This window comes from Scatophagus argus, chromosome 19 (assembly GCF_020382885.2).
Source record: "Scatophagus argus isolate fScaArg1 chromosome 19, fScaArg1.pri, whole genome shotgun sequence".
NCBI classification, from domain to species: Eukaryota; Metazoa; Chordata; class Actinopteri; family Scatophagidae; genus Scatophagus; species Scatophagus argus.
The window spans coordinates 19,986,925-20,012,192 of NC_058511.1; the positions used below are offsets into that span (position 1 = coordinate 19,986,925).

At 41.5% G+C, this 25,268-nt stretch overlaps 1 protein-coding gene across 1 annotated transcript; it reads left to right on the forward strand.

Annotated features, from left to right (window-relative positions):
* The first annotated feature begins 6,455 nt into the window (after positions 1-6,455).
* On the forward strand, positions 6,456-24,481 carry LOC124051000 (gamma-aminobutyric acid receptor subunit rho-1-like). Its single transcript, XM_046374007.1, has 10 exons — positions 6,456-7,442; positions 10,474-10,524; positions 14,697-14,803; positions 16,540-16,607; positions 16,693-16,916; positions 20,308-20,390; positions 20,665-20,805; positions 20,878-21,030; positions 21,448-21,644; positions 23,809-24,481. The coding sequence occupies exons 1-10, from the start codon at positions 7,339-7,341 to the stop codon at positions 24,094-24,096; spliced, it is 1,416 nt and encodes a 471-aa protein (XP_046229963.1). The 5' UTR covers positions 6,456-7,338; the 3' UTR covers positions 24,097-24,481.
* The last annotated feature ends 787 nt before the right edge of the window (positions 24,482-25,268 follow it).

The window sequence follows — 25,268 nt, forward strand, 5'->3', positions numbered from 1 at the left end:
CTGCCCTTTGTCGCTGGTCCTGTTCATTATTTTTATGGACAGGATTTCTAGGCACAGCCGGAGGGTGTCTGGTTTGGGAACCACAGGATTTCATCTCTGATTTCTCTTGTCCTGTTGGCTTCTTCAAGCCAGGATCTTCAGCATGCGCTGGGGAGGTTTGCAGTCGAGTGCGAAGCGGATGGGATGAGAATCAGCACCTCCAAATCCAAGGCCATGGTTCTCGACCGGAAAAAGGTGGTCTGCCCCCTCCAGGTTGGAGGAGAGTTCCTGCCTCAAATGGAGGAGTTTAAGTATCTCGGGGTCTTGCTCACGAGTGAGGGAAGATGGGAGCGTGAGACTGACAGGCGGATCGGTGCAGCGACAGCAGTAATGCGGTCCATCATGGTAAAGAGGGAGCTGAGCCGTAAGGTGAAGGTCTCAACTGGCAATGGTGTGTGGGATGTATTTTTTGGTAGCAGATAAAAATCAAGAGCTACTGTGTTACTGGTTGCTTAGTGGCAGTCAAACACCTCTTTTTTCCACGGTTGACGTGTGCCTTGAAATAACCAGGCAAAAATCTGTAGGTTTAAATAAATTTGTGAGATTAAGTATTACATTACATTTCCAAACAGCATGCATGCAACTTTCCAAAACAACTGCAAACCAAAGTCCCGTCTGAAGATGAATCAAAATGCATACTTGACTTTATGATTTAAAAGATAGGCCACACCAAACTTCCTGTACGTTGTAGACCTAAGAGTCCATCTTGTGTTTTATGTGACTAAATAACAAACCTTGTCATCTCTTGCTGCACAGTAACATTTCTACGGACAGGTGGAGGGGCAGGGGCAGGGGCACGCTGTCCGGTCTCTGTCGACCTTGTTGCTTGGTTTGAGGCCATAGCATTGAGCAGCAAAGACACCAGATTTTTGGCTGCTGACTCAACTGCACCATGGACCTAAATTATTCCAGGAATAGCATGTTTTTGTTAGAATAGCGGGCGGCACGGTGGTGCAGTGGTTAGCACTGTCGCCTGTCCAGGTTCGAATCCCGGTCTGGGCCCTTCTATGTGGAGTTTGCATGTTCTCCCTGTGCCTGCGTGGGTTTTCTCCGGGTACTCCGGCTTCCTCCCACAATACCAAAAACATGCACATTAGGTTAACTGGCTACTCTACATTGCCCCTAGGTGTAAGATCTAAGATGGCGCCGCGGACGGTCGCCTCGGAGTTTCTCTCCACCCTGTGGACTATCTTTTTTGTAGTTTTTGTTAGTTTTCCGGTAGTTTTCTCATTTCAATACACCAGAGAAGAACTCTTGAGCATAAGAGATACATCTCTACCCAATTTTCCACCACTTTTCCACAATTCTGGAAGTTTTCCGGGGTTTTTGGTCAGAGGCGCAGCGGCTCTCTATGGAATTACGCGGAGATGGAGACGCCGTCGGGGGAAGCGCGCAGGAGCGCTCGTTAGACTGAGGCAGCGGGGGTTACGCACGGCGCTCCCGTCTATTCACCTGGCAAATGTTCGCTCCCTGGCAAACAAAATGGAGGAACTGCTGCTTCTAATCTCCAAAAACTCCGACTTTAGGAACTCTGCCGCTCTGTGTTTCACTGAAACCTGGCTCAGCGAACACATCCCGAACGCTTCTCTCCAGCTGCCCGGCTTCCGGCTCTTCCGTGCGGACCGCAACTCGGAGCTCTCTGGAAAGAAGAGGGGAGGTGGAACGTGCTTTTTTGTCAACGAAGGTTGATGTGAAGATGTCACAGTGTTAAGGAAATCATGCAGTCCTCATCTTGAGTCTTTATTCATAAACTGTAAACCATTTTATTCACCGCGGGAGTTCTCCTCGTTCATCCTGGTCAGTGTTTACATTCCACCTCAGGCATGTGTAACGGAGGCGTTACAACACCTAGCTGACCAGGTATCAGACATGGAGGCTAAACATCCAGACTCCCTGCTCATCATTCTTGGGGATTTTAACAGAGCAAACCTCAGCCAAGAACTCCCAAAATACAGACAACAGATAAAGTGTCCCACCAGGGATGCTAACACACTGGACCACTGTTATACTGTTTTAAAGGACTCATATCGCTCTGTTTCCCGTGCTGCTTTGGGACTCTCTGACCACTGCATGGTCCATCTCATCCCAACCTACAGGCAGAAGTTAAAATCAGCAAAGCCTGTAGTGAGGACAATTAAGAGATGGACAGCTGAGTCAAAGCTGGAGTTACAGGCCTGCTTTGACTGCACTGACTGGAGTGTCTTCGAGGCTGCTGCCACAGACCTGGATGAACTGACTGACACTGTGACATCCTACATCAGTTTTTGTGAGGACTCATGTGTGCAGACCAAAACCTTCTGCACATACAACAACAACAAACCATGGTTCACCAATAAACTCAGGAAGCTGCACCAGGCTAAGGAGGAGGCCCACAGAAGTGGGGACAGGGCCCTGTACAAGCAGGCCAGGAACACACTGACGAGGGAGATCAGAGCTGCAAAGAGGTGCTACTCTGAGAAGCTGAAAAACAGGTTTTCAGCCAACGACCCTACTTCAGTGTGGAAAGGCCTGAGAGACATCACCAACTACAGGAGCCCATCCCCCCACCCTGTGGGTAACAAGGGACTGGCAGAGGAGCTGAACAGCTTCTACTGCCGCTTTTCACACCCTTCTCCCACCCCATCCACAACACTCAACCTCTGTGCCATACCTGACCCCTCCCCCCCCCCCCTCAACTCAGACCTCCTACCAGCACTGAAGGTCAATGTGGAGGAGGTGCATCGGCTCTTCCAGCGGCAGAAGACCAGGAAGGCTCCAGGACCTGACGGAGCTGTGTGAAGTACCCTCCTGCTTCAAACGTTCCACCATCATCCCAGTCCCCAAAAAACCCACCATCACGGGGTTGAATGACTACAGACCCGTCGCCCTGACGTCTGTGGTCATGAAATCCTTTGAGAGGCTGGTGCTGAACCACCTGAAGTTCATCACAGGCCCCCGGCTTGACCCCCTGCAGTTTGCCTACCGGGCAAACCGGTCGGTGGATGACGCAGTCAACATGGGACTGCACTTCATCCTCCATCACCTCGACACCCCAGGGACATATGCCAGGATCCTGTTTGTGGACTTCAGCTCTGCATTCAACACCATCATCCCAGAAATCCTCCGCCAGAAGCTCTCACAGCTCACAGTGCCGACCTCCACCTCTCAGTGGATCTACAACTTCCTCACTGACAGGAGGCAGCAGGTGAGGCTGGGGAGCATCACCTCCAGCACCAGAACCATCAGTACCGGCGCCCCCCAGGGGTGTGTTCTTTCCCCGCTGCTCTTCTCCCTATACACTAACGACTGCTCCTCAGGGGACCCGTCCGTAAAACTACTTAAGTTTGCGGACGACACAACAGTAGTTGGCCTCATCAAGGATGGTGATGAGGCTGCCTACAGACGTGAAGTAGACCAGCTGGTCCTCTGGTGTGGTCAGAACAACCTGGAGCTTAACCCGCTCAAGACTGTGGAGATGACAGTGGACTTTAGGAAGAACCCACCCACCTTACCTCCTCTCACCATTCTCAACAACACAGTGTCTACTGTGGACTCCTTTAAGTTCCTGGGAACTACAATCGCCCGGGATCTCAAGTGGAAGTCCCACGTAGACCTAATCAGGAAAAAGGCCCAGCAGAGGTTGTATTTTCTGCGACAGCTGAAAAAGTTCAACCTGCCTCAGGAGCTGCTGACCATCTTCTACACCTCCATTGTCCAGTCTGTTCTCTGCACTTCCATCACTGTCTGGTTTGGATCGGCCACCAAACAGGACAGAAACAGACTGCAACGGACAATCAGGTCTGCAGAAAAAATCATCGGGGCCGACCTGCCCTCCATCCAGGACTTATACCAGTCCAGGGTCAAAAAACGGGCAGGAAGCATCACTGCAGACCCCTCTCACCCTGCACACAAACTATTTGATCTGCTTCCCTCTGGTAGGCGTTACAGAGCTCTGTATGCCAAGACTACCAGACACAAAAACAGTTTCTTCCCCCAGGCTGTCTCCCTGATCTCCCCGTAAACCACCTGCCATTGTGTGAACCATCACACTGTTTGCACTACCTCATTCCACTGTTTGCACTACATGTATATATATATATATATTTTTTTTTTTCTCTTGTAAATATTTTATTCTTCCTTTTATTATTATTATTGGTATTTTGTATTTTGTATGGTGCACAGGACAGAGAAAAATCCGGAGTCAAATTCCTTGTATGGTCACACATACTTGGCAAATAAAGCTGATTCTGATTCTGATTCTGATTCTGAGTGTGAGAGTGTATGGTTGTCTGTCTTTGTGTGTTGGCCCTGCGATTGACTGGCGACCAGTCCAGGGTGTACCCCGCCTCTCGCCCGTAGTCAGCTGGGATAGGCTCCAGCTCCCCCGCGACCCTGACGGATAAGCAGTATAGAAAATGGATGGATGTTAGAATAGCTAGAATAGTTAAACTCGTGGTCTATGAACTAAATGTGATCCTAGAATGTCCCACCAACGGTGCAACAGAATGTTATCATAAATTATAGCTCGTTAATTAAAGATGGAATATTCGTAGTGAATGTAGCTCCCTCTTTCCGAGTTTTCTCTACACACAGGAGTAACATAGGCTACTATAACATAAAACGATCACATACATACAAAGAATAAAAAAGTTCTAGAAGCATGGTAGTGTTATAATAGTAATGCACAAGTTAGGCTACTTACAGCTGTCTGGGGTTCGCCATTTTGGTGGTGTTGTTGGGACATGTTAGCAACACAGGTTTAGCAGCCAGGACTGTTAAGAAATTGTTGAAAATGGTCACACTACAGTTGACAAGATACAATCAGAAAATGTAACGATGATGTTACAACAACATGGCTACATTAATGTTATGGAAATGTAACAGTGTTCACGATAAAATACTAACTGAAAATGTGTGTGTGTGTGTGTGAGTGAGTTTTCAATACCGCGCTAAAACTCTAGCTTAAAACATCCCATGTCAATGCTGCGATGTGATTGGAGCAGAAGCAGCCAATCACAAGTTTTCGCCATCCAAGTTTTCTGATTGGTTGATCTTTTTGGCACATCTTGCCACGTGCAAAACTTGAGCGAATACAAGTGAAGTTGAGTGCACGCAGCTGGGGCAGACCGAGGGAAAGAGGCATTGTGAGCGTGCAGCAGTCTGCCTGAGTGCGGAGGAAGATATTTTTTGAGCACAGAATAGATTTTTGTCTGCTCAACCACAAGTTTTGTGCGCTCAATTTTAATTTTTCCTCAAAATACAAGTTGTGTGCTTGCAAAATGTATTTTTGTGCACACAAAATTTCTGCACAGAATTGTGGCATGAATATAATTCCATATAAGACACAGGTAATGAGCAGCAGGTGTCTGAATGGTAGTCTTTTGCTGGTAGACTGAATGGTCCAGAATACAAAATCTACATTTGTAATATGTCTTTAAAGTATGTTACCCTCTTATACTTAGAATGAAAAGGACCATCAGGACCAAAAGCTTTGGTTAGAGGATTATAGAGTTGTAATTTTTCAACCAACTCACTGATAACATTTTCATCAACAGTGCAGTTATTCTGTGTCAAATGCCTCTCACTAAATTTGGAATGTACTGTGATGGATGATGATGTGCAAATAAATTGGAGCTGTTCCACCAAGTCATCTAAACATTTACCCGTGACATTATAAATGCTTTCTAACAAGAGAGAACCAATTACTTCCACAGATGCACTTGTATGTCCTTCGGAATCCATATTTACAGTAGTATCCAACTCCACATCATCAACTGATTCCACTGATGAAAAATTGCTTTCATTCTGTTGAACACTGGTAGAAATAGGAAGTTTTGCAATCACATCAGTCTTTAAGTCATCACGAGTAAAATTGGTGCTTTCGACTTCTGTGAGTAGCATAAGTGCCATATGTTTGTTTTGAGCACACAACCATCAAAAATACACGCTAAAGTTTCTAGTCGTTTCAGATGAGAGTTAATGTGTTGAATGAAAAATGATCTTTTGTATTTTGAAAGCACAAGTCACAAATTTTACATTTAAAAGCTATCACTTCTTGTTGATTGTCAGTTTCCTCTGATTTGTGAGCTATACAAGTGTGAATGCAAGCCACTCCAAGTTTTAAAGGAACATGGACAATTCAAATGAATACAAGGGAGAAAATGTCCACGACCAAAATGTCTGTGTTTCAGTCAATAGTGTTTAAGAAGTCCCCCCTTTGGTGAAGCCACAAATGTGCAGACCTTACACTGCCATTCCATACACGTTCACCTTACTGTGGGTTAAATGGGGTGCACTAGTGGCTCACAGGGTAGAGATTATGTTGTGAGGTTCTCTTATTCCCTTGGTGATCTGGGGTCAAGTGTGGCCTGCTGCCCTTTGCTGCTCGTCCTCCCTCGATCTTCCTCGTTCACACGTGAATTCCTGTGGCTCCCACGCTCATTCTGTATCATCATCAACACTTTCAAAACAAGAGCACAATAAAAACCTGTTGCTACAGCAACGTACATCTGCTATTTCCGGTGCTAGTCCACACAGCACGCAACCATATCCACCTTTTGAGAGGTTTATTCCCAACCTGCCTCCAATTTAAAATGTGCAACAACATTTTAAATTTCAATCAAAGGGGCTGACAATCCAATGCAGGCTTTACCATTAATGACGCCATGAGAACAGAGGGCTTATACTGACTGTACCATTCGGTGTAAGGTGTTCGGCACTTGGGACAGCTAAAGTCACCATCATGGTGATCATGGTATAACAGTGACATGCCTACACTCTCCAAGGTTCATAGTGTTTACATTCAGACTGGATTATCAGGCTGTTACATAACTTCCTATACATAATGGCAATTGGTAATGTGCTTTTCAAATATACAACCCAAAATAGTGCCAGATGTTACGTTAGGGTCGTCACCCCCCACCCCACCAGACACACACACACACACACACACACACATGAGTGGCTATCAGATTAGAGCCAGCATTGTGATGACCTGTCCAGCGGTCCGCTTTTGTCTATGCATGCAGAGGTGAAAGATTTCACTCTTACAAAGTGGAAAAAATCGTGCTCTGCGTTCATGATCGGACTCAACTGAGCGCACGGAGAGCAAATCCGAGCCATCTGACGCGGGGGGATTTGTAGGTTTAGGCGAAATTCCTTCCCCCCCTCCTCTATGAGATTAAATACCGTGACATCCATGTATAGATTGTCACTGTGTTTACAGCACGAAGCAGGTGCGGAATGCGCGTCCTGTGCAGGAAAAGTTGTCGGGCCAGGCTGCAGTTCTGAAACATTTGGAGAGCTGCGACGCTGGACACCATGCACACGGATGTGGTGCTGCTCACCCTGCTGCTTTGGATGGTCGGTGTGTCCGGGCAGCCGCGTCCGAAAGGCCAAATACTGCAGTCATACAGGCACGTCAGGTCAGTTTTTTTTGCGACAGAAACACAGGAAAGGCTTGGCTTACTTCTAATGTGACGTTCGGAAAGGCGCGTAAAGCTGAAAAGATTCATTTGTAAAATGTCACACTTTTATTCAATCTAGACTGTAAATTCCCAGCACACCTTCAGTATCTTGTAGATATCATGGGAGGAGGAAATGTCCTAATCACAGTTTAATTAAAACAAGCAAAACATCCGACACAGGACTGCACCCATTTCTCTTCAGCGTGGTTACACTAAAAAAAAAAAGCTTTATTATCATTAATGTAATTCAATCTCCAAACAATGCAGCTTGCAACAACAATGAATTAATGTCCGTTTGTTAAAGCAACATTAATAAGAGGCAATACAAAATTGACGTGACTTCAACAAGAGTCTACCAACACATTTGTTCATGTATTTTCAGCCATGTCTCATAGTCAGCAAATGTATTGCCATGGAATTCAAATTTTAGATTTAAGCCACTGCTTCTACTTGGTTCACCTGACTTAAATCAAATGTTTTTCTAATTTGCTTTTCGTTGTTATTCAGCCACACAGTAAAAATGCTATTGTTTTGTGTATGCCTTTCATGATGGCTCTGCCTGCCTTTACACCACTCACACATTCATATATATCCTTTATCGTTTATCATCATCATTTCCTTTCATTGCTAATTTAAGTGTATGCATAAAAGTTTCTCAACAGACTGAAATCTCAATGTGACTCCATTCTAGAATGAAACCTCGTTCTTGGTCTTGGATAGAGTAGTTTAACACTGTAATCATAACATGTCCATCAGTCTATCTGCTGATGAACGCTGTGAGATGGGGTTGAAAGCTTAGGGAGCCATGAGTTAAAATGATTTTGTCAATAAAAGGGCCATTTTTCAAAAGTTCTAGACTAGTTTGGCAGGACTGCCAGGAGTCCAGTTATAGAACTGGCACATGGCACTGTGACATTTGGTTGGAAAGAAGCAAAAGGATTTTCCCTCTCAGGCATCTGTCATGATGATATAATGTTATTATTCATTCTAATTTAGGGATTACATCAGTTTGATAGTGGTCCCCAAGCTTCTATGTGCAAGTAATGTCTAGCAAAATATCTATATAAATATCTAAATGAAGTAATAAAGTCAGAACAACAGAATTTTAAATTTTCAGATAATTACAGTCCCACAACACAAAAACCTACTTACTGTATGTTGGTATCTTTTTTTTTTTTTTTTTTTTTTTTTTTTAGCTGTGCTGATGTAGAATCAGGACAGGACAATGCCTTTCAACATGCTTGATAGTCAAGCTCTGTTTTTAGCTGACAGTAGCAAAATTTGTCATGTGATTGGTTAGAAAAATTACTTACTCTGATTACATAACCTCTAATCTAAGTGTGTTAATGTGCTTTTTGATTATTGCTTTTGCTGTGGCTCTGGGAAAGGTTAGCTGGGTAGAAGAAAGGCCAGCAATTAAATGTCATTTTTAGTAAAGCACAAATGTAATGTATGTAAAATTAAAGATTTGAGAAGCTTATTTAGGGGTAGCTGGCTATTTCTTGGCGGTGCGCGGTGCGCTCACATCAGCTCTTTTACCTCTCCGGGGTCTATCGTGAGTCACATGCCTAATCATTTCTCATTGCATCTAAGATGATGAGTTACGGTAAAAGAACTATGTTGCATTCACAAGCAGAGCTTTTGCACATGCTTCCGTTATCGTGTATATGGCGTGTTGTGACAGTCTTGTGTCAAAGTCTGCAAAGTGAGCCGATTTCGGTTAAACTTTGATCCAAGCTGCTGTGACATTTGTGAGCACATTAGCAAAGACAAACATCCTTTAAACATCATCCTTTAAATTGAGGTAAAAGGCTTGTTACAAAAATGCTCTTTGAATTTGTCGTGATTATAACTATTAACATTCCATTAGCCTTTCTTAGTAAAATACCTTCATAACTCTTCTCCAACCTTTTCCATTAGGTGTGAACCCACAACAAGGCAAAGTCACAACAGCCTCAGTCGGTGCATTTATGAATTGGAGTCATAAAGCTTCAGGATTAGAGCATTTTGTTTAGTTCATTCTAGTATCTAAATGCATTTACCTTTGCCCAGAGACAAAGTTTGTTTCGTATGCAATCATGCCAACTCAAAATTTGCATTCCATTGAGTCTAAATACAACTTTAGAACCTTTGAGTCCCATAGTGGGTCTCACAAAGAGAGATAATAAGACCTGACTAGACATAGTATCACTCCAGCATCAGCTAGTAGACAGTTCACAGCAGGAGTACAATTTCAGTGTGTGGTCAGTGGGATAAGAGTTATTAGAGTTATTTTAAGAGTCATTATTCAGTTTTTTTTTGTTTAACCATGAAGTCTTGTAATTAAGATCTCTTTTTTTTTAAGAAAAGTATGGCCAAGAGGGCAGCGTGAAAACAGTGTCATAACAATTGATTAAAAACAATATAAACAGACTGAGACAACTTTAACATACAAGAGCTACAAGAGTATGGACAATATCCAATAAAAGTAAATAAAGTATGATCTAGATACATCCTCCGGAGACTATTAATATCTACACTGATCCATATCTTTTATGACATTTTATACAATGATACCAACTGTGTTATCTAATATCCCATAGACATCTGGGGACAGAGCAGATTATCTTATTTCCTGAGGCTCATTTAAAGCACAGGCTCATTTCTTGGGTGAATTTTATATTATTTTTATTATTTGATTTTCTTTCTTTTATTGGGACTGCCTTTTTAGCTGTTTATGTAAGTATGAATCATGTGAAGACTTCCAAACTCATTATGCTCAGGAGTGCAATAGTGTGGGTTACTTAATGAATGCATGATAAGTGCTGTGTCTCTGGGCATCCAGCATAAAATGGCCATACAAAATCCAATGTGCAGATCCATCAGATTTCCATCCCAGGTTGAGCAAGGTCCACTTTACCACAGAAACAATGAACTGCTGTGACTATCTCTAAACGGGGGACATACTGCAAAAATTAACTCAAAATCACATAATGTTTTTCCCTTTCAGATCAAAAAGAGAAATGCCTCAAACAAAGGGACCCAGTCAGAAGATTGGCAGGTAGGTGTGTTTTTATTTAAAACAATTATGATGATAACAGAGGCTACAGGAGATTCATATAGTGAAGGTTAAAGCAGCATAACTGGACTTAGAGGCACATGGACAGTACTTTAATCACACTATTGTTAGTAGTATCTAGTGAGGAGGATGGGCTGCTTCCGTGTATTTTACTAAGCCCTATATAATCCATTCTTATCCTTCAGAATTAGAAAGTTCATAAGATTATTTGCCTGTGTTGAATAAACTCAATACAATGACAACAGCTTCATAAAATCACACTGCTGGGATACTGTCAGGTGTGTATAGTATTGGAAAGCTTATTGTAAGTTAATCCTTGAATAACTACTAAATAGAACAAGTGATTTGAAAGAGTTTGGGAGAAGAGTTGTTAAGTGTAGCCATTAAAATGTTCAAACACGCTGCACATTTACACTAATTACACAATTTGATTACTCCTGTACACACAAGGCTGGATCACCAACAATTGGATAAAATCAACTGATTAATCCTAACCCTAGGTCCATATCATATCTAACCAACAATTAACTCTAACCTTCCAGACAGTTGGGCAAATTCCCTAAAAACCCAAAGTATTCAAATTATTTAAAAAAAAAATGACATGAATTAAAATCGGGCACTTTCTCTTAGCTAGTTGGTGATCCAGTCTTAGGTATGTGTTTGTTGCTAGATTAGCAAATGTCAGCATGCTAGTACACAAAACTAAGATGGTAAACATGATAAACACTATAATTGCCTGACACGAGCATGTTAGCATTAGATGGCTCAGCCCTTGAAAAGGTCCTATGAATTGACTCTCCACAAATCTGCTTCACTCATATAAACACATGCATGTGCTCTCTCTTTCCTACCAAACACATGCAGAATTTCTTCTCTATTACCCCCATCATCCTCTTTCTTACAAGTGTTGGTGGCTCATTCACCGAAGCTACCTACAGTCTCATTCCCAAGGTCTGCGGTCTCATTCCCAAGGTGTCAAATACTGTCCCGTCCCTCTGCATTTCATCCACCTTTAGCGTCATGTTAGTATGCTGATGCACAACAGTTTATATTCACCATCTTGGTTTAGTATGTTAGCATGATAACATTTGCTAATTAGCAACAAACACAAAGTGCAAGTGTGGCTTGTCGGGATGTCACGAGTTTCATAAGCATTTGGTCATAAGCCAAAGGAAGAGCAAGAGCATTGTGCAATATGGAAAATTAAGGTTTTTCTAAAGTTGTTACAGCTCCTTCTGAGAAGGTAAATGTACAGTATATACCACATTTCATGGGAAATCATCCAGTAGTTGCTGAGATATTTTCCTTAAAACCATAAATAAAAGAATTTCACTAAAGTTATTAGGGACCATCCTCTGACATCATCATCTGGCGCAGCACTTCATCACTCTCCTTCTTGGTCAAATAGCCCTTACACAACCTGGAGGTGTGTTTGGAGTCATTGTCATTGTCATTGTCCTGTCATTGTCATTGTCCTGTTGAAAAATAAATGCTGGTCCAACTAAACGCAAACCGGATGGGATGGCATGTCACTGCAGGATGCTGTGGTAGCCATGCTGGTTCAGTGTGCCTTCAATTTTGAATAAATCCCCAACAGTGTCACCAGCAAAGCACCCCCACACCATCACGCCTCCTCCTCCATGCTTCATGGTGGGAACCATGCATGTAGAGAGCATCCGTTGACCTTTTCTGTGTCGCACAAGACACAGAACCAAAGATCTCACATTTGTTCTCATCAGACCAAAACACAGATTTCCACTGGTCTTATGTCCATTCCTTGTGCTTCTTGGCCCAAACAAATCTTTTCTGATTGTTGCATTTCCTTAGCAGTGGTTTCTTAGCAGCTATTTGACCATAAAGGCCTGATTCGTGCAGTCTCCTTTGAACAGTTGATGTAGAGATGTGTCTGCTACTAGAACTCTGGGTGGCATTTATCTGGGCTCTAATTTGAGGAGCTGTTAACTTGTGATATCTGAGGCTGGTGACTCGGCTGGACTTATCCTCAGCTGCAGAGGTGACTCTTGGTCTTCTTTTCCTGGGGTGGTTCTCATGTGAGCCAATTTCATCATAGCGCTTGATGGTTTTTGCGACTGCACTTGGGGACACATTCAAAGTTTTTGCAATTTTGCGAACTGACTGGCCTTAAAATAATGATGCACTGTCGTTTCTCTTTACTTAGCTGATTGGTTCTTGCCATAATATGAATTCAAACAGTTGTCAAATAGAGCTATCAGCTGTGTACCAACCTGACTTCTGCACAACACAACTGATGGTCCCAGCCCCATTAAGAAGGCAGGATATTCCACAAATTAACCCTAACAAGGCACACCTGTGAAGTGAAAACCATTTCAGGTGACTGCATCATGAAGCTCATTAAGGGAAACTGTAAACAAAGCAAATGGTGGCTACTCCGAGTAATCTAAAATATAAACATATTTAGAGTTATTTAACATGTTTTTCTTTGCTACATAATTCCATATATCCTGCTTCATATAATTGATGTCTTCAGTATGTATCAACAATGTAGAAAGTAGTAAAAATAAAGAAAAAACACTGAATGAGAAGGCGTGTCCAAACTTTTGACTGGTAGTGTAGATTGACAGCAAATTACACCCATCAGGTATTACTAGCTTATGATTTGAATCAAGTGATTTCTGCCACTGTAACCAGAAGAAATATGCATTTCCATATAGATAGATACTTTATTTGTCCAAGTGGAGAAAAAACTGCTTAAAAACGTAATGGCTTGTGGAACAAATGAAAACTTGATCTTTGTTTATAGTGAAGAGGCTACTGTGCATTTATCAGACATAACCAAATGTAACCATTTGAAGCTAAACTTCCATTCAGTACATTTAGTTCTATCAGAAGAGTCAATCTTAGAGTGTGTATTGTTTATATCAATTTATTTTGTGTATCAAAACCAATAAGTTACAAAATCAATAGCTTAAGGCTGCTTCACACACGCATTATACTGTCTCCACATGCATCTCAAGTGATCGCACTTTCCTGCTGTATTGTAAATAAACGCGGTTTTTACACAAAGAAAAATGTAACTGAATGAATACCATTTGCCTAATTTACAAGAAGGTCCAAATAATTAAGAAGTGTGTTCAAACAACTGATAAATTTTGGAAGGTAAGATGCACTTTAATTAAAGAATTTGGTCTAGACCTGCTCTAATTGGAAAGTGTCATGAGATATATTTTGTTGTGAATTGGCGCTATATAAATAAACTGAACTGAATTGAATTGAACTGAACGCAGAGCAGACAGGCTGGTACAGCAATGCTGTGACAAACTGACCCTTTTTACAAGGAAAAATGCAGATTCATGAGAAGGCACAAATGATTTAGAATTTGCACTAGGCTTTTCACAAAGTTTATTACACTTCTCCTGACTTAAAACTTTTAAAAATTGTGCAAATATTAAAAGGAGTCTGAGGATATTGTGAATTCTGGTAAAATCATTTTACACAGTGTTCACAAACGTCTGCTGCTTCACCTTGACAACTTAGACAGCCAAAACACTTAGTTTGCTTTACATGGAACCAAATGGAAATCAGACAGCTTGTAATCTGTTATGGCTGTAGTTATGGCTTCCTTGTGTTTTTTTTTCACATAGGATGTCAGTTGAGTAGGTGGTCCTTTAATGTGGCCCAAAATACATTCACATACACACTGCTAAAAAATGTGGTCACATGTGGCCCAGAATGTGGTCTGAGCAATCAGAACTCAAATGTGTCCTCAGTGTATGTTGGGTACATTCAGACCTGTATTCAGAGTTGTCCACTTGTGATCAGATCACTCAGAATAGATGCTGATACCAGGTCTGAACAGGCTCGTGAAAGTGAGTTTCTGTCTGAGCTTGTCTCGTGAAACCTTGCATTCAGTTGGTATGCCATCAAAGGGCATCAAATTTAATTTAAGTATGGGTTCAATGGGTTCAGCCTGAGATATATAATAAAAAGAGTTTCATACAATAACTGTACAGAAGGATTTGGTGCACAAATGTAGAGTAATGCCACCAGTAATGCAAAATGTCAATATAATCATAAAATTACAGACTTGTACATCTTTCTTAGAGCCTTACATTTGACGTATGGGAGTTCAGAAATAAACTCTCAAATTTTTGTTGTCCAAAAATTTCAAACAGCCCCATATTCAAGAGGAGTCCAGATATAACTAAAGCCTGGGGTACAAAGACAGAGCAGCTGCTGAGGATAGACGACCATGACTTTACAATGCGACCGGGATTTGGAGGTATGGAAGTCTATCTTTCTTAACTAAATGGAGTTGTGTCAATCACTTGCCACATGGGTCAGCAGTCAGCAGCGTGCGATCTTTATTCAAAGATATCTCTGTTTTAATTCAGTGTCCAGACAAGTCATCAGGCACATCAAGTGTTCTTTTAGACTTCACACTACACCCCAACACATGCATCTCATCTATACGCACATCTAAATGTGGGAGGTGGGGATGTAGCACTGGCTTGCAGAGATGACATAACAGAGTAGGATTATGTCTGAGCCATGTGCTCTGGGCCCGCCAGTGATTAATTACCAAGCAGTCACTGTTAGACATTGGAATCTCTGCCCAAGAATATAATTGCACCCTGCAATAACAGGTAGCTTCATCGTTCTTGTAGCTGTACAGACATATTCATATCTTATCTTCTCATCTTAACAGAAGTGTAAGCTCATTGTTAGATGAGATGAGATCTTAGATGACTCTCACCAGCACCCCACATTAAAAATCATGGGCTCCCATTTCCAGCAGAGATGAGCCAATATGAAATGGCAGAGTAACAGGGACCAAAAGGCTGCTAAAGAAACACCCTGGTGTTCTCCACCTTGGTGATTTATCCTCGTTGTACATACACTGTTTTCAAAATACCTCAATGTATAATGTGACAGATGTGTGCAGAGTAACTTAACACTGAAGGCCTTTATGTCATTAGGTTTTGCCGCAACAAAGGAACTTGGTTAGGTTAGCCTCAGCATTAAAGGTTTCTTCCACTCCACAACCTTCCAAAACCAGAAACACAAGAGTTTCGCTCGACTGAACAGGACAGTCTCCCTTCAGTATATCTGAGTGTAATGCAGCACTCCACAACGGGCTGCGCCTCAGGACATAGACCAATGTCGTCCATTTATCTGAAGGTTGGTGGTTCAATCCCGAGCTTCTCTGGTCTGTATGTTTAAGTGTCCTTGAGCAAGATATTGAACCTCAAATTGCTCTTGTTGCTGTGCCATTGGTGTGTGAATTTGTGTGTTAACTTCCTGATGGATAGCAGCCTTTGCCATCAGTAGGTGAATGTGATAGTAGTGTAAGAGCACTCTGAGTGGTCAGTACAAGTAGAAAAGCACTGTATAAGTACAGTCGGTTTATCCCTGTGCTACACTGTGAAGTATTACTGCACTGAGGGCGGATATACTGTGTAGCAATCACTAGATGGCAGCACAAGTGGGATTTTGAGCCCAGACAAATAGTATAGTCACATTTTTGAAAAATGCAGTGATGTAATTTCAAGACAAGTCTAGAAAGATAAGACATTTACGTTGAATCTGGAAAGGGCTCACACTAACTATAGCCCTAATTCTATGCTAAATCATCAGGCAACTTTAAAGAATACCTCCTTTTCTATTTTAAAAATATAGAAATGAAGCTGTGTTTTAAAAAGTGGAAAGACAAAAAAAATACCATCCTGCACTATAATGTCAGTTAGGATTACAGTACTCACTCCACTGTCTCTGTGCCATTTTTCTGGAAATCTGCACCAAACTGCTTTTATGGGGATTTGGATGAGAGAGAACAGAAGTCATTGTTAGAAGCAAAAGGATTGGAATAAAAAGGAGTCACAACCTCCAAATAAACACAGATAATCCAGCTACATCCGTACACACTATCTACTGCAGTATTTTAAGAGAACACTCATGTCAACATTACTTTAAATTATGGCTTGATGCATCTTTGTAAACTGATGCATATTCTTCTAGGACCTGCAGTCCCAGTGGGAGTGGATGTTCAGGTTGAAAGTTTGGATGCTATTTCAGAAGTTGATATGGTATGTCTACACCAAATTGTAAGTGAGATAATGTATATTGTTAGTTGAGACAGTACTGTAACAGATGTGTGTTTCCTTGTTTAAGGACTTTACTATGACCCTGTATCTGCGGCACTACTGGAAAGATGAGCGCCTGTCTTTCAAAAGCAGCAACAACCAGAGCATGACCTTTGATAGCCGCCTGGTGAAGAAAATCTGGGTACCTGACATGTTTTTTGTCCACTCAAAGAAGTCCTTCACCCATGACACCACCACTGATAATGTCATGCTACGAGTTTACCCAGATGGCAAAGTCCTCTACAGCCTCAGGTAACATCCCCCCCCGTCCCACCAACCCGCTCTGCAGAGCCCACACTCAACATTGTAGTTTACCATTTTGGGAAATACTTTGTTTTCTTTCTTCCCAAGAATGAGATAGAACTACTACTACTACTATTTCTTGAACAACAACCAGTGGAAATAAGAAGGTATGTTTCCATGCACAAAAATAAAGTGGAAGTGGCTGAAGTTCTAAAGATCAAAAAAGTTTTTGTGCTTGCCTGAGGTTGAAAAGAATTGATGTACTGATCACAACAAAATGCAGAAAGATAGAATGGAAACAGGCTTAGTGAATAAATCATGATCCACATGAAACATGTGGCTTCGGCATCTGCCAAGGTGAAAACAACATGTAAGTGTGGAGTAATGAGACTGTAACCTTACTCAAACGAATATATGAAAAAAGGAAATGTCATATTTTCATATTCCCAACATGATTTTCAATTGTTTTAGATTTTACTGGTCTGCTCTTTTATTTCTGTCATCTCGCTGTGTCCTCTTCTTCTGCAGTAAATGTTAGCTCCCCCAGCTGTTTATCTCAACACTCCATGATATTTGTATGGTCAGCGGAAACACACAACAACTCTCTTTCTCTTTTCTGTTTTTCTTTTTTCAATTCTGGTTTGATGCCATTATGCCTGTACAGAGACCCATATTAAGAGACCCCAGTCTTTAAGCTAATAAGCTAGCCGCATCCTGGTTCTGGCTCTGTATTTTACTCATCTCACAATCAGAAAGAAAGCAAATCGGTGTATTTCCCAAAATGCTGAATAATTCAGCTCTTCACAATTTTGGTCAAGCCAAGACAATTTTAAATAGAACTGGTTCAGACCATAATCTGAATGAGTTTAGAAAGCTGTGTCCTTCAGATGAGATGATATTTGCTTATTTGCTTTCTCTGAGTTTAGAAATGACACAATTACAATTTGGGCAAAGAGCCATGCTAATGGCTGTTTACTGAAACAAGTGACAGCACCTGTGAATGAAAAGCAGCAGGGATTGTGAATGAACACATGGAAAAACCACTCGAAAGGCAAGTTGGCTTGATGCACCATGAGTTTTGTAAACTTCCTCTGTGCAGGCGGTAGACAATATAGCATAACAAAAGCACAGCTTGTAGGGAACAATATAAACACATTCAGACATTCAGAGAGAACTATTATCACAGAGGAAGGCTTTGTATAGTTTTCAATTAATTATTATCACAGACAGCTGCAGTCTATTTAAAAGCATGGCAGTGAATCGGGAAGAAAGGAGGGGAAGTGTCCAGGCTGACTCCCAGAACGTCACGACACCCTCTCAAGCTGTAATGATATCTGCATCCTTCCATGTACCATAAGTTTGCCTGAAAAAAAAAAACAAACCAAAACCTTTACACAGCCTACTACTACTTCACTGGTGCGGGTTATGATGTTATTGGGTGTTCAGGGGTGTAATTACCATTGGCTGCCTGACTAAGACAAAGTGGCACCAGCTGCCACAGTACAAGATGTGTATTTAAGGGGATAAAGTTCTGCCAATTACAACCACTAATACTGCTGAGCAAAGAGGCTCTCATCCAAGATAGTTGATTTTGTAATCCACATTACAGAGCCTGGCAGAGATTAACAGCTGGCCGTCTGCCTCCTGTTGTGACCACTCGAGCATGGTAGTGCCATCTTGACAGATTGGAACAAACAAAATTCAAATGATGACATCAACATCTACAAATCTGAAATATCCAAATGTTAGCACTGTGGGTGACTGATAGATATGTTGCTGTAGGAGCTGAATGATCAGTGGAAAAGGTCTCTTAAACGTATATCAAAAATAAAATCAAACAAAACTCTAATTATCTTAAGTTTGCCATCTAGTTGGGGCTCAATCAGAAATCCTCATGCTGATCTTGGTGAATGTGTACTGTGTGTATGATTGACGAGTACTTGATGGTAAATTGAAACTATAACCATACTCATCACATGACCTGGGTTAGTCTGTGTTGGTGCTGGCTGGATAATTTCCAAACTAAGGCAGTCTGGCAAGTGAGTTTGACAGTTTGCAGACCTGGCCTGCAGACCGGGTGGCCTTCTCTCATCCTGTGAGCTGGATTATACTGTATATTTTCACTTATCATCTCTGTGCTGGAAACCAAATCTCTGCTGAAAGCCCCTGGCCCATACAATATTTGCTTGTGGATATGAAGAGGTCACTCTATTGAAGGTTATACAAGCATTATGAGCATTATGTCAGTGGTCACTATTTACAGTATTTATCACCTGATCAAAACAGCTCAGTTGGTGTTGCGAATAAGACTCAACCTTCCCCCAAAGCCAGGAAGTTTTACCCATTCATGAAGGACAGCAATATTGAGGTCAGGGACTGATGTTGGCTACATTCCAGTTCATCCCAAAGGTGTTTGATGGGGTTGAGGTCAGGGTTCTGTCTGGACCAGTCAAGTTCTTCCACACCAAACTCATCCAGCCATGTCTTTATGGACTTTGCTTTGTGCACTGGGACACAGTCATGCTGGAATAGAAAAGGGCCTTCAACAAACTGTTGCCACAAAGTTTGAAGCATAGCATTGTCCAAAATTGCCTTCACTGGAAGTAAGGGGTCTAACCTGAAACCCAACCTCTGAAAAACATCTCCATCCCAATACTTTTGTTTATAACGCTGCCGACTGCCTTTTAACATCAACAAATTGGACTGCAAAACAGCTTTGTTTCAGACAAAAATCTGTTATGTGATGGGTTGAATGGATATGTGTTTTTGATGATTATTTTTCTGCTTTAGTAGCTGATATACATTCATAGTAATACTATTAACAGCATTGTAGTCTGGGTGCACAAGTTATTTCAGCTTCAAGGCTTGTGGTTCATCAGCCAGTGGTGTTCAGTAGTGTAAGCTTCACCTTTACTCAGCTCAGGCTCTCAGTATAATCAGAAAGCCATTGCACTGGATGCACACTTATTCGCCAATCAGTGAACAGAGACCTGTTCTCTTTTCTACTCTGCTGTACGTTAGACATTAGTGCATAACCATTTTTGACAAAGACACAAACATTTGTGAGGGCTACGTACTGCGGTTCCTCACCATGAACTGCAGAAGGCAGATGTTTGATGGGAAATGAAAGGTTAAAACCATGCCTTGAGTGTCAAGATTGTCTATGGTGACTCATCTCATATGAGTCCACCAAACAGTACATGACAGCACATAAAAGCACCTACTCCCAGGAGGACAACCTTGGCAGATACAATGAGAATTACTGTTCTGTGCTAGGGAACGATTGCAATAGTAATTCTTACCAATTGCATCTTTAAAAACTAACTTGTGGGACTTAAATGACTCAACTAACTAACTCAAGAGTATAACTGAAATAATTACAACTGTTGTGTCATTGCAGGGTGACGGTCACAGCCATGTGTAGCATGGACCTCAGTCGGTTTCCTCTTGATACTCAGACATGCTCTTTGGAGATAGAGAGCTGTAAGTGCTGTGATCAAGCTTAATGTGGCTTTACTTCTTCTCTATGGTTACGCAGTTTCAACCAACTGCATTTTTTGACTTCTGTAGAGTAGTATTGCAGAAGCAGTGAGATATTTCTTGTTCTTTCCTGTTTTTCATCACTGTGCATTTGTCATATTAAGGAAATGTTAAGGCTGTGAAGGGTGTTGTTACTGCGTTGTCATTAGTTTATTCTTACGTAAGTTAGAATATAATTTGTGCAAAGATATTTAGTTTCTGCTCTTCCTCTCTCCAGATGCATATACAGATGATGACCTGATGCTATACTGGAAGGAAGGGAACAGGTCATTAAACACAGATGAGAGAATTTCTCTCTCCCAATTCCTCATCCAGGAGTTCCACACCACCACAAGGCTGGCCTTCTACAGCAGCACCGGTACAGACAGAGTGCAGAGCTGTCCTTTGTTGTCTTAGGCCAATGTAATTTCTAACTTCATCTCTTCTGCAGGCTGGTACAACCGTCTGTACATCAACTTCACCCTGCGGCGTCACATCTTCTTTTTCCTGCTGCAGACCTACTTCCCCGCCACGCTGATGGTCATGCTGTCCTGGGTGTCCTTCTGGATCGACCGCAGGGCCGTCCCCGCCAGAGTGCCGTTGGGTGAGCATGGATAGTTAGTTAACTGTTTTTTCCTCATCCAAATCAAGGGTCTAAGATAGACTGCGTTATATGCTTGGCAGATTGCAAAGCCCCATAAATCAAATTTGTAATTTGTGGTATTGAGCTAAATAAATATAAGTCACTTGACTTATATATATACAGTATATATAAAATTTAAAAATGCAATTTAATAAATCTAAGTATATGTTTGACAATGACAAATTCTTCCAATATTCTGTAAAATCCATCTCACATGCTATTTCATTATCATTAAGGCACCGTTGTCATTTTAATTTAAAATAATGAATGTGACTGTTACTTTTTAGCTTTTGTCATGCATCATGCATACATGTGAAATTTCAGTTTAATTAAAAAAAAAATTTATTGCAGCAAATTGACATTGTTTTCCTGCTTCAGGCATAACTACGGTGCTCACCATGTCCACCATCATCACTGGAGTCAATGCCTCCATGCCCAGGGTGTCATACATCAAAGCTGTGGACATTTACCTCTGGATCAGTTTTGTTTTTGTGTTCTTGTCGGTGATTGAGTATGCTGCAGTCAACTATCTGTCCACTCTACAAGAACGCAAGGAGAGGAAACTCAGAGACAGGGTTGGTATCACTCTTCCATCACCCTGCTGATAGAGGCCATGAGGTACAGGTACATTTACTGAAGTACAATCTTGGCATGGTTTTAGTTATAGTGGCAGTAGTTTGTTTATAGTTTGTTTGGTCAGTTGATCCACCACTTTTGTCTTGCCAAAATATCTTAAAAGCTTTGGAATGGATTTTATGACCAAGTGCCTACCAAATTAATGACATTCCATCAGCCTCAGCTGTACTGTAGGATGCTACTGCTAAGTGTTGATTAGCAAATGTTAGCATGTTAGCAACCACAGTGGTGAAAATGGTAAACATTACTGGCTAAACATCAGCTTGTTAGCATTGTCACTGTCAGCATGTTAACATGCTGATGTAGCATTTATCTCATTGCTGTGCCTATAGCTTCATAAGAGCTGCTAGCGTGACTGTAGACTTCTGTTCATAATTTTTGCCTAAATACTCATTGATATTGGTGATACTGAACAGATGTAATATTAGTGAAGTTAATAACTTCCTCAAGCCGTTTTGCTATTATATCTAACTTAAACAACATATCAGCTAAAAAACAAATACGTACAATAAATAGTCTTCAGAATTCCAATTATAACAACCTCATAGCAAGAGGGTTCCAGGTTCGAATCCCGGTCTGGGCCCTTCTATGTGGAGTTTGCATGTTCTCCCTGTGCCTGCGTGGGTTTTCTCCGGGTTCTCCGGCTTCCTCCCACAATACCAAAAACATGCACATTAGGTTAATTGGCTACTCTACATTGCCCCTAGGTGTGAGTGTGAGAGTGTGTGGTTGTTTGTCTTTGTGTGTTGGCCCTGCGATTGACTGGCGACCAGTCCAGGGTGAACCCCGCCTCTCGCCCATAGTCAGCTGGGATAGGCTCCAGCTCCCCCGCCACCCTGACGGATAAGCGGTATAGAAAATGGATGGATGTTTCTCTCTCTCTCTCTCTCTCTTTCATCCTCTCTGTCCTGTCTACCTCTTCTCCCCCCCTTCACCCAGCCGACTATCAGCAGGATGGTTCTCCCTTGCAAGCCGGGTCCTGCTCAAGGTTTCTTCCTGTTAAAAGGGAGTTTTTCCTTTCCACTGTCTGCTTGCTCGGGGGTTCAGGCTCTGGGTCTCTGTAAAGCATCTAGAGACAATTTTGATTGTATAAGGTGCAATATAAATAAATTGAATTGAAATTGAAAATTGAATTTCTAATGAAACTGTACAATATTAAGTACTATTCATGCAGTGTTGCAGTGAAAAAAATGTATTCTAAATTATTTTTTCTGCAAAACATAATTATAGTGTCAGGTTTCGGGTTACGCAGGACTCAGACGCAGAGATAGTGAGAGATAAAAGAGTTTATTTCTCCAAAAGACCCCCCAATCCAACCTCTCACAGAGCTACTGAAAAAGCAAGAGGCTATGAAACTTTATGTAGGATACAAGAATCTAACTAGGCTTGAGTACTACTAACTAGTAAAACAGAAAATCACTCCAACAGGAGGAAAACTAGGAAGGGAAAACAAAAACTTCAAAGAACAAAAAATCACTCTAAGCAGAGGATAACTATCTAGAGAGAAACTACTAAGAACTAAAAATCACTCTTAATTGAGGAAATCTATCTGAAAAAACTAACAGAAATAAAACTGAAAATCACTCCAATAGAGGAGGAAAAACCAAAGAACATAAACAAACAATTCACTATGGCTAAACCTGAACTTTGAAATCTACAACAAAAATTCACTCTGTTACAGAGGCTAGATTATCACGAGACACGAGGAACATACATACACAGGCTGTGGCATGGACGAGAGCTGGTGTGAACATGAGAAACGAAACACACTGGCACAAGACAAGGGAAACGCAGACTATTTGAATACATGAGGATGATGGGGACCAGGTGGAAACAATCAGGTGGTTGGGAAGACAATCAGACTGGAGACATGAGGAAGGGCAAGTGACCTGAAACGAGAGGAGAGTTACTTTTCAAAATAAAACAGGAAGTGACGAGACATAAACCCAAGACAAGACCTCACAGCGGTGTGACATATAGCAATTAAAAAATGTGGAAAGTAGTAGTTTGTATTACAAGACGTTTTCTGGAGTGAAAAGTTGATTTTTCTCGCAAAAGTATAACGTTTTGGAAAACCATTAATTACTTTTCATCAACATGCAGCTGCCGTGTACCTGTGGTATGGCCCATCCTGGCATGATGTCAGCCAGTTACAGTGAGGTGGATGCAAACACAACCGGGAACTACGGCATGCCAGAAGAAAACGGGGTCAAGCGGGAGAGAATACTGGTGCAGCTGGCGATGGAGAGCGACCAGGTCACTGGCCATGTTGGCTCCAGTTCCTACAGCAACGTCTGGATTGACACACATGCCATAGATAAGTACTCCCGGGTCATCTTTCCTGGGGCTTACATCCTCTTCAATATCATCTACTGGTCTATCTACTCCTAACACTGATGGGACCTGTAGGTAACCAAGGTAAGAACAATTGTAACAGAACTGTGACAAGATGGGAGGCAGATTGATCAAAGTGGCTGGAGATATGTGCACTTAACTTACACATTCAGGCTTTGATGTGTTCAGATTTCAACAAAGAAGGGTCTTTGTAAAATGCTGAGTGGACAGAACCTCGGGAACAGTCTAAAAGGATCATATAGAGCTGAATCTTCAGTTAGTCAATCAAAACACACAAATTACCAATGTGGCTTCATCACAGGACAGATAGAGCACCATGATATGTACTTAAAAGGTATTGAATGTTTTCCAGAGAATGGTTTTGTCAATTGTTAAGTGAAGGTTTTCGCAACAAGTTCAGAACTTGATCTCTTTAATCAAGGACTTGAAACAAGTCATGAGTAAATACTAAGCTTAAACTCTTTTTAAAGGACAGGTCCATCTTTCAAACCTAGGGCACTATTTTAATCAAAGTGCAAAGCAGTAGGTCTTGGCCACAAGAATTGTGTGTGCTGTGCCAAGTGCTATTTTGACTTTTAGTGAAGAGCAAATGAGCTGGTTGAGGTGGAGTATAGACTGGAGGATGTGAAAATCCATAACTACGCTCTGAGCCAATGACATCACTTGTCTGAGCCAGCTGAGCCAATCACAGTGACTTATGATGACAAAAGTTAAATAAATAAAAAAAAAAAAAATGGTGTTCATATGGTTAGATCAAGGTGACACTATTTCAGTCATTATTCCACTGTATTTCACACTGTAAATGGTTACATAATTTTTTATCATATAAATATATATTATACAAGTCATTGGCATTAATATGTTAGTGATACTGTTGATAAGGAGTGATTTGCTGACGCTCCTGCTTTCGCCACAATAAACATTATTTTTAATGCTAATGTAAACATGTCTACTGACAGAAGCGTGTCACATTATTTACATTTTGAGCATTTACATTCTTCATTCTATTGTTGCTGTATCACATGGGGTGAGGACCTCTAGTGTACAGATGCAGAATTAAAGAAAATTCTATTTTAAAGCTGACATCTGTGGTAAACACGAAGATATCCCACTGAAAAGACATGAGTTATCACTCCATGTATTGGGTTATGCATGGCTCTTAATTAGACACTGGGTATCCATATGTTAAGATGGACACATCTGAATTG